Source organism: Strix aluco, chromosome 1 (genome assembly GCF_031877795.1).
Source record: "Strix aluco isolate bStrAlu1 chromosome 1, bStrAlu1.hap1, whole genome shotgun sequence".
Taxonomy (NCBI): Eukaryota; Metazoa; Chordata; class Aves; order Strigiformes; family Strigidae; genus Strix; species Strix aluco.
Window position 1 is genome coordinate 157866696 of NC_133931.1, and position 10963 is coordinate 157877658.

At 44.7% G+C, this 10963-nt stretch overlaps 1 protein-coding gene across 1 annotated transcript in view; it reads right to left on the reverse strand.

Annotated features, from left to right (window-relative positions):
• The window catches only part of FBXL2 (F-box and leucine rich repeat protein 2), a 57745-nt gene extending 47663 nt beyond the window's left edge, over positions 1-10082 (reverse strand). The window contains exon 1 of the mRNA XM_074842421.1: positions 9976-10082. Coding sequence (XP_074698522.1) covers positions 9976-9978 — 3 coding nt within the window. The 5' untranslated portion in view covers positions 9979-10082. The remainder of the gene's footprint in view (positions 1-9975) is intronic.
• Between the last annotated feature and the right edge of the window lie 881 nt (positions 10083-10963).

Genomic DNA, 10963 nt, shown 5'->3' on the forward strand with positions numbered 1-10963 from the left:
TGTACCCAGTCTAGCAAAGAACTGTAATATGCTCCAAAAAGTTCATTTTTCTCTACAAAGAAACAAAGGAATATTCATCCTGGTTTATCATGCTTATCTAAAACATTTAGAAACTCCCTTCAACCGGTATTTCAAGATCAAAATAAGGTTATACTAGTAATTTTGTTGATAATCCTCAGGTTTTTTTAATGATGCAATTTTGGTTGTCATTCAGTCCTCTATTGAAGAGGACTGTTTTCTTTACAGATGAAACAGTTTTGTTAGCAGCTCAGCCATTATGGCTCCGTTCCACAGAGATATTTATGTATCTAATTTCCACTGAAATCAGAGTAGATAAGGACTTTCAACATGTCAACTTTTCAAATCAAGAGTTATTAAAACCCAGCCTCTCAAAAATAACCTTGCTTAGTAGTGTGCTAAAGCAAGTAATTATGGGTAAACGTAGATTTGGGAAAGAGGGAAGATGAAGTCTGAGAGACCCCAAAGAACGTCAGCAAAAAAAGATGACAAATATATACTGAAAACAAGGGTGAATTATTTATCAAGTAAGGAATAAAAGCCAATGTTCGGTCATTGTCACCAAAGGAGACAGTAGTTTAGAATTAAATCTATACATTTCCCTTCTCCTACGGTTGGCAGAGCAAACGTCCTAGTTAAACTGTAAATATTGCCATATGTAAAAAGCATCAGTCTTTCAGGTTTTCACTGGCAAGAGCAGTATTTATTTAGTATTATTTACGCAGTAATAGGCATCATAAGAACAAGATGTTTTAAAGGAAAATCCTGACAAAATTAAAGTTTTATTCAGTTTCCCTGATGTGCAGATTTTTCTTACCAAACTCAAAACCCACCAGCTTGCTGCACATCTCTCCTCCTCAGTGAAGACATCTAATTGTTGCCTGTGCAATTTCCCCTTCACCATGCTACTGAAATTGCCCTTTGCTATAGTGGCAGGAAAGCCAGCAGATCAGCTTTGCCACCTAAAGCAGTTCACAGGCACACTAAAGTAATAAATGGCATCCTAAAAAGCTCTCTATTTAAATACAGCAGAAAAATGAAGGAGGAAGATGGGAAAACAATCCTCCTTAACAATAAGTCTCATATTATCTCACATGTTACACTATAGAGTGCTCTCTAATGGTTGGAGCATTGCTGCTAAGCTGGTGCTCCCTCCAGAAATGTACAATTAATGCATTAGACAAGCAGAATCATTTAACACGGTGCAAGTAGCAAAATGTAACTGTATCTAGGCAACAAAAGGAGTGTTAGACAGGCGAAGGGATATGCATTGCCAACAGAACTGAAGACACAACAGCTGATGGCACAGGACTGGTGTTAAATTAGAACCCATGGTAGAGCTTTCTGTATAATCAATAAAATTACAACACACCAAAGTGAACCTTGAAAGGTGATCCCATCTCAAATCAAGCTTGTCTACAGCAAAGACAGACTGGCAAAGTCTTTTATTTCAACACACTGACACTATCTGCCCTCCAGGCTCTCACTCCTATGCTCCAGCTGCTCACCGTGCTTCGTCTCAGGCTTTGACTTTGTGCCCAGCCATCCTGGTCTGTTGTGGTCACTACCCTCTTTTTTTCCTTGGACACCCTCTACCAGAGCATTGCCTTCAGTAGACTTCCTCCTCACTGCCAGATACCCACCGGATCTTTTGCACTGGTCTTTCCTCAGGATCTTTTCTCTTCCAGGGCTGTGACAAACTGACTGATCAAAAGCCACTAACACCTCATATGAAAGCCTTTTGTTCTTACTGTGTTGGTCATCTTCAACAGTTAAGGCTCACCTTCAGAGAACAAGCTCGAATACAGCTGGGAACATCTCTGTCTTTCCTTAAGGCCTTCCACTGATCTAGGGCTGCCTGAACTTATGGCCTTATAGGGCCATATTGCTTGTAAAGTTTCCCCAGAGTGACAGCTGTCCAATACAATAAAACCTGCCAGGCAGAAGCAGCTGGCCACACTGCCCACTTTGCTCCTTGGTTTTCTTCCAGAAGAGCCATCGTTCTTGTTTTGCCAGCACTGCCATTCATACATCACTCACATTTTACTGGAGGGCATCAGCCTGGCTCTGCAAGGCCCTGTTCTCACTGGGTGACAGATCAAGGTCATTTGTGAACTTGAGAGCTGATGTCCATAGCTGCACAACTCTATCTCAAGGCCTTTGGTCGTTCCAACGCAACTGCCTCTTAGCATGGAGCGGGAGGTGCTCGGAGGTTGCCTTGCCTGCTGTCTCAAGCACACCAGCTCATTCTCAGTGGAACAAATAGCTCACATCACCCTTTCCTGTGTGTTTTTCAGAAGGGCAGTCACCTACTGCCAACAGCATATTTGGAAATCACCAAGCTAGCCTTTTCAACAGTATGGCTTAATTATGCAAGCAGCCAAGGTATTAAAGCCCAACAGGTTAGCTTGACCTGTTAGCTGAGCTGTCCTTCCTTTAATGCAAAACTTAACCCCGTCTCCTACAAAGTCACCAAAAAGACAGCAATCCTCTGAACTAGCCCCACACATTAAGCACACTTTCACAAACTGCCATCTTACCAGCACTGTTAAGGGTGCTGTGACACAGATTTATTTCAACATTTAATTCATTGTAAATTCTGATACAAGCCAAAGATGCACAGAACAAACTCAAAGTCGCATAAATTTTTCTGTACCATGTCAGCACTTCAGACTGACTTCAGTGGGATAGTTCCCACTTTAACTTGTTAAAAATTATAAAGGAGAAATCCAGTGGTTTGCAGAATTCGTGATTGACCTAATTACTTTGCAGGCCTAAAATTCAGTTGAAAGATAGCATTTTATCAATACTTGCTATCACATAACTGACGTTTTGGAGCCTGCATGACAGAAAACAGTAGGTTCAATCCAATACCTAACCAAAACAAACAGGCATTACACTATTATTTGCAAAAAAGGTTTACAAGTTCTGCTTCCCCCACGTTACTCTGAGATAGGAGCTACATGGAAGAAGCAGCCTCCATTCAGGTTATGATCCACCTAGTTCACACTTTGTCTTTTAAAGCATCTTGTTCTAACCACTACCAGAGAGGGGCAAAACAAATCTGGAAAAATAAACTACCCCTTACCTAACCTTTCATGACTAGAGACTGGTTCAGCTCAGGAAAAAAACATCCAACAACTACTGTTTAAACACTAAGAAATTTGGAAAAAGCTGTTAATTGTATCCCTGTATATTCTATAAACATAAAGACACATCTGAAAAAACAGGTTTGACAATGTTTTATCCTCATCATCTCTTAGTCAAATACTGATCAGTAAATCTTTTCCTCAGTTTGTCTTCTTTTTTAAAAAAAGGTTATTTTAATGACTGAATATTTCCTTCCTTGGGTATTTATCCATTATGCCTCTTTTAAGATTATGCACTTCCAAATAAAAACAATACATGATGAAGAATTTAGACATTATTCTTAAAAAAACAAAACAAAGCCTTTAATTAGCAGTCAAATCTACAAATCACTTCAAAGTGGAACATAAGGAAACCCCTATCATCTACTTTATGGGCTTGGAGATCAACAGACCTGTGGCAGAAAATGAAAATCAAATGGATGAAGCAGTTGTTGACTGTAGCCCATCTCAAGGATAGATTAAGTAACGTACAGATTCTGTGCTCTTTTTCTTGACCAGGTAAATAAATCCCTCCTTAAGCATCAAGCAGAGACTCAAATGCAATTTGCAAAAGCCTAAGCTCAAAACACCTGAGAAAGGTACTTTCCTTTGACTACTCAAGTAACTTTGAGACTCTAAGCGGAAACAGTGGAATAGATTCTAGGGCAGCTTCCATCACAGCATTCACAGGGACTCTGTGCTCAAATTACAATTTGTTTCATCACAAAAATAATCCATTTGGTTTCATGCAGTCTTGTAGAATTGTGCTATATAATACACACTGTCAGGCATTCAGAGCACGACACGTTTCTGAAAAATGAGAGAAAAGTTGGTCTCCTGTTTGTTTTAATGCAGCAATATCTGGTCAGGGATAGCCATTCAGTCTCAGCCATCCAAATTTAATCCATGTTAGAGATTCATCAGAGCCCTTAGGAGTACACCTTTCAAAACTCCTCCTCTGAATCATCACTTCTGCATATAGTTGCTTTTACTGACAGACATATGTCTAAGTTTTATTCCCAGTCTCCAATATTAGCATGCAAGCTAACACACTAATGGCACGACAACGGAGACCTGAAATCCTCCCAGAATGTGCACGCAGAGATTCTTCTGCAGGTCCATCTCCCCAGGAGTTTGCAGCATTCTAATCTGGACTGACACAGTCCTCCCTCCAGTCACGCAATCCAGAAGTCAATTCTTTTTCTTACCGTACTTAGCCCAAACTGTAAATGAAATTACAGAGTAAGTCCTGACTGCATGGTTGAAGCAGAATCCCTTCATCTAAGGACCTGTGAAACAAAAATTTTGAGTACTACTATTTCCCCCCCCCAACATAGCTGCTTTTTAAAAATATGTTTGAAACTTAAAAGGCATAGTTCATTACAGAAATGACTCTATAGTTTCTGCAAAGCCATTTCAAAGCAGTGCTTGATCTGCATCATAAACACTGTGTCGGAAGTGCTGTTTTTCCTAGTAGTAAGAAAGTGTGAAATTTTTTATTATGAAGAGCAAACCTTCTCTGCAAGGCAGTCTCCCTAGAGAATGAACCAGGAAAAAAAGATGACAAAATCTGTGTTGCGACTGCACACGCCATAAATGTAGTGTATAATTAATAAAAGCTTTCAGTTATAAGAAACAAAATTAGGTACCTCTTCGTGATTACAACCAGCAATTATAAATGAATTCAAAGGAAATAGCACCATAGTAGCATTTCCAAACCATCTTTTTCAAACTGTTCCAAGAGAGGTAAGAGGTTGAGATTTAGAAGAGAAACTGGACACTCACTTAATCGTTAGTATTTGCCAAAATGTATGGTTCTTGCATTTCTGCAGAAATAAAATAACCTTGATACTTTTGCTTAAGTAGTAGATTATAGATAATTTTCAGAACTACAAATACACTCAGACATTTTGCCCCTTACTATTTAGATAACTACTACATAACATCAAGTCATGATATGGAAATGCCTTTCCTCTGTGAAGCTCTGACCTCAATTTCAACCTCTGAAGACAGGCAAGCTTGACATACTGGTAGAGTTTCACATTTATGCAGATTTGATGATGTCTTGTCTCCTTATTGATTTAAATTTACAGAACATACCGGTTAACCAGTTGAACGGCAATCAAATCCAATGAAAACAGAGTTTACTTAATTTCCTTCTGCCTGAAGGAGAACACAGGAAAACACTGGGATAGAAAAAGAGAGTATACCATGAAGTATGGCCAATATTTTAAGGGTAGCAGCTTGATACCAAATTTTAAGTACTTTCTTGTGGGCTACACAGCAGGAGCTTGTGGTTCCAAGAAGTCATAAATGTGCAAGCCCAGAAAAGGGCAGATTTCCAGGTCCAGTCCTCCTCTACCATGAGTGCAGTGGTTCCCTCCAAGGCAAAGATAACAACCCAGAGGGAATCACTCAAGAGACTGGCTGTAGTTGATTGTATCAGCTGAAGTGCCCTTGTATTTTAAACAATGCTGCTATTGTTGCATTTCCATTACCTCACTGTACCCAATAGAAATTATTTTAGTCCATTTAAATGCTGAAATTCATACTGCAGTTTTGCTTTGGTTTTTTTGAGGGGTGGGGAACTACAGAACACAACCACGAGGTAGGGATAGGAGGGAGGTCATTGGACTCTGCAGAAGTTATGCATCTTACAGATCCTGTGCTTTCTTTTTCTTGACCAGGTAAATAACAGATCCTGCCTTAGGTAGACACTCAAATGCAATTTGCAAAAGCCCAAGTTCAAAACACCTGAGAAAGGTACTTCCCTTTGACCACTCAAGTAACTTTGAGACTCCACAGACATACTGAACTAGAACCTAAGGCAGCTTCCATCACAACACTTCACAGGGACTGTACTCAAATTGAAATTAATCTCATCACAAAAATAATCCATTTGGTTTCACACAGTCTTGTAGAATCACACTATAGACACAGATTTTCAGACATTCATAGCACAGTACATTTTTTGAAAAATTAGTCCAAGAGAAAAGTTTCATCTTCACAAACTTCTAGTAAAAAAAACCCAAAAAACTTCAATCTCAAGAGCAACTAGTTTAAATTTAGAGAGAGATATACAAGTAGTTTCCCAATCCAGAAAAATAAACATGGAATTGACAGAGGAGAAACCAGTATGCTGTGAATTTTAAGTCCATCATTACACTCTTTTAATGCCTTATGTGTACCTTTTTCTGTTGTAACAATGGATAAAGACTTCCTGCATTCTTAAGAATGCAAGCCTGACTTTCACCATTTAGAGGTTATTCTGTGTTTACAATCTTCCTTCTCAGAAGCTTTACAATTAGAATATCCCACCCCCTGTTAAAGTGGGAAAGCTGTTTTGTAAAAGCTCAGACAGACAGCTGGACTTCAACCTTATCACATTCAAATCAAGTCACCCAAAATACATGGCTCAAGTATGTTCAGAAATTGTAACAGTTTTTACATTGTACTGAAACATAAAGAGGAAAAAAATGAAGAAATCTATGGAGTACACAGATCCTAAAAAGGTTAGTAGAAAGAATGCAAGTGAATGTTGTGGCTATTGTCTAAACTAGCTCGAGGCTACTGTCTGAACTGTGAGGGGGAACTCTTTGGTTTCACAATTTCATCTGGTTTTGTCCTACTTAGCATATCCCATTTATGTGTATTTCTGATTCTGTAGAAATGCTACCAGAACTATTACACAAGTTGGTAACAATTTATATGAAATTAGTCCAGTTATTCTGATTTCTAATTGACAAAACAGCTGAAGTACTGTGTAGCCTTCTGCTGGCATTCAGATCGATACTGTCACAGTGCCAAGATTAGTACTACTTTTCTACACTAACCTAAAAATAGTTGCCATGCTTCAGTGAAATTCTGACTTTTCTTTTAAACTTTCCATATCTGCTAGCCCCATGTTATCCCTAACTTTAACGAAGATGACTAAATATTCCAGTCTATTGTCAAAATAAGCAAGCAATAAAGTTAATGGTCCTTCTGATTTGTAGGAACACTGATATCCCCTCTACTATAAAGTCTGGTGTTAACTGGTCAAAATTAATGCCTTCCTCATCCTTCTTGAATTTTAAACTATGCAGCTATGAAGAATTAAGAAGGAAAGAACAACCTAAACAGGACTAACCCTATAATAGAGCGCAATTCAACCTCCCCATCCCTGGAGGTGTTTAAGAGTAGGGCGACATAGCGCTTAGGGATATGGTGTAGTTGGAAACAGTCAATGTTAGGTCAATGGTTGGACTCGATGATCTTCAAGGTCTTTTCCAACCTTGATGATTCTGTGATTCTATAAGCATTCATTGAATAAAATATCAGAAAAATATGAAAAGTATAAAAAAATTACGCTATTTCATCTCTTTCTTATCAGCTGTCAAGTGCAATTAAGGAGCTGCCCAATATAAGAATTTGCAGAGCAGTAAGGCTTATCTGGTACAATTTCTGAGGCTTAACCTGTGCAGTTACAGCAACAATCCAGTGCCTCTTTGCAGAGTCTATGTCTGCTGAGTTTAGACTGCTAAAGGTATCCATCTACTCAGAAGTGTCAAAACGGACCATGAAGGAAAACTCCGTACCTGGAGTTCAGTAAATGGAAATATTTACTTATGTTGTGAAACAGTTTGTAAATATTTTATTATTTTTCAGTCTGTAATTTTTCCCAAATTTAGAACATGAGATAAAAGTCAATTGAATAAAATGGATTTAAGATACTGTATCTTCTCTCATAGTGGAGTAAGATGTGTGACGGAATACTAATGCGAAGTAGGACACGTCATTAAGTTGCATCATACTCACTTCACCAATACTACACCATCCACAGCCTCGTTCACTGATGTTTACTCCTCCTTGTAGCAACAGATGCATCCTAAAACCTTTGCAAGCCAAATCCAACATGATTTTACGTAGAAGCACACTGCAATTCCGCAGTCTATCCATATTTTTAATCCAGCTCACATTATTGTTTTCAAGGCTGTTTTGCTTAGGTTCAAAACACACAGGCTAGAATCAGGAAGGAACAGAAGGCAAAGTGCAAGAGGAGAAAGAGAAGGAGCACGAACAAGTGTTCATGCAAAGGAAGAAAAGTTACAACACCACAGGGATACGCTCCTTCCCGTTGTGAGGCTGAGCGCTCCTTCCCCAGAACTTGCTACAGGAAACCTGCTATCATTACACACACATCAATATACACAGAAAGGATTTTCTGCCTTAAAACACTGTGCATGTCCCCACATGTGAAAGGCTAGCAACTGTGCCTTCTTCCTGTACATAACTATCCCTGCGAAGCAGTAAGGCACCGGACACTTAAGTTGTAGCTGAAAACAGGGATCATACCAATGCCCTTTCCAAACATGCCGTGCCAGTCCCTACTCTCTCCCCCTCACTCGCCTTGTCCTCTTCCTTTCACAAACATCAATGCACCTCTCGCCTGCCACTCGCTGCACACAAGCACTGTATCACGTCCCCACATACTCCCCCCACAGAGCAAACCTCAACCACTCTTCCTCCTTTGCTGCACCCTCCTCTGCACACATACGCTCCATGACACACCACCTCTATGTACAGATGCAACAAACCTTGTGCCCACCACACACACACCACAAATCTATTACAAATGCATCTGTGCATACACATTAAACCATCACAGCTATGCACACTTACACATACAAGCAGCTGCCACTCTACACACAAAATACCATACCCTGTATCTGCTACACACCTATAAAAGTACAGATAATTCTTGCCACACCCATAGCACACATGCCTATGAAAATATCCACATATGATGCCACACCCAATATTCACTACATATGCACACCACAGACACAAGCCCACACCAGACAGCAGCATACAGACACAACTACGTACGTACGATGCCATGTCACGTCCCTGCACATAATATCACAGCTGCGCTACGACACAAACACACGCACATCCGAAGCCCAAATCGCAGCAGATACACACACACACGCTGGCACAGAGGCACATTATTATGCTCCTGTCCTACTGCACATCTGGTATACACACACATCCCAGGCCACACCCGGGTTTACTGCCCATGCATGAGCATAGAGCCCAGCACCCCATTGCATCCACACTGGAGCACCCCGCGTCTGCTCCGGGCACTGACACACACGTTAGCTCCCTCCCTACTTTATACAGGGGGACCGCACACCACTGTCACACCGCGGCCGCCCTACACACACACATTAACCCTCCTGTGTTACAGAGGGGGACAACACACCCCCGCCACACCTGCCCCGCCCTGCACACGGGCAGGCTCCGGCCATGGCTGCTCCGGCGTTAGACACCCGCCACACCTCACCCACAGACACGCAGGCACATCCCCGCCCCGCCCGTGCTATAGCGAGGGACCACGCAGCCCCACCTGCTCTGGCCAGACACACACACACACACACTCTCTCTTCCCCGCCGCTACAGCGGGGAGCGGCACGGCCCCCCCCCGCCGCCTCATCCCCGCTCCCCGCGGCGGGCCGGGCCGCACGCCCAGCACCACATCCGCACCGCCACGGTGCACGCCCGCCCGACCGCACCCCGCATACCCCCGCCCGCCAAGCGCAGACGTTACGCCTGCCCCGGCCGCCACCCTCCTCCCCTCGGGCTGAGGGGCCCGCCCGCCGCCCGGCCCCGCGGCCGCTCCACACGGCCCGGCCAGCATTCGCTCCTCGCGGCGGCGCCGCCCGCCCCGCCACCTGCCCGCCCGCCCCACCTCGCCGCCGCTCCCCGCCCTTGGGCCCCGAGCGGCCGGGCCAGCCCCCTCACGCCCGGCGGGGTCGGCGGGCCAGGCCGGGCCGGGCCGCGGGCTCACCATGGCAGAGGCGCCGCGGCGAGGCCGGTTGTCCTGGCGACGGCGAGCCCCGAAGAGGGCGCCAGGTGCAACGCCTGCGCGCGCCGCCGTGCCGCTGCCGGAGCCGGGGCGGGGCGGGGCCGCCGCCGGAACACGTGACCGGCACCTCCCCTGCGCGGTGGGGCCGGGACGCCCCGCCCCCGCGGCTGCCTGACCACGCCCCCGCGGCTGCCGGGCCCCGCCCCCGCGGCTGCCGGGCCCCGCCCTCCCGCCTCAGGTGGCGCCGTGAGGGGGCACGGCGACATGGCGGCTGGGCTGCGGGTGTGCGTTGATCTCCGGGGGCTGCCAGCGGCGGGGAGGGGAGCCGGCCTCGGGCAGGCCGGCCTGGCGATGGTCCTGGTGGGTCCCGAGCCTGTCAGCTTGGTGAGGGAGGGCTGTCGCCCTGGCCCGGCCCCTCCCGCGGCTTTCCTCCCTGTGGGAAGGCACTGGGAGCCCTCAGGAGCCGGCCCTTGGGATTTGGAGCAGCCTGTGTGCTTGTAGGAAGGGCCGGCGCAGCTGCCAGACAGCACCGGTCCCAGCTGCGTGCGCCCCTAAAGGTCTGCTGGGTGCTGCTGGTGCGGGTGTAGCTGCCCCGGCTCCTCCGTATGGGGCAAAACGACCGCTGGCGGCATGGTTAGTCCGAGAAGCTGCCCGGTGAACGGGGGGGGCTGCGGCCAGAGCGTGCGGTCACTGCTACTGCAGCCACGACTGGAGATAACCGGGGATGATAACATCTTAAACTGCTACGAGGAAAAATCCACAAAAGCTTGTCTGTCAGAGCCAAGCACATTAAGGCGATGCGTGCTGTCAGTAAGAGCACGGCTTGCTTCTGCAAACCCTCTGCATAAAACCGCTCTCAAAGCCAAACACAATATTGTTAATAGCGCACTTACAAGTTACATCTATTCAGCAGTCACAATACCACATGCAAAGCTCAGGAGATGGGGAAAATTGGGGAGAAAAAATTATC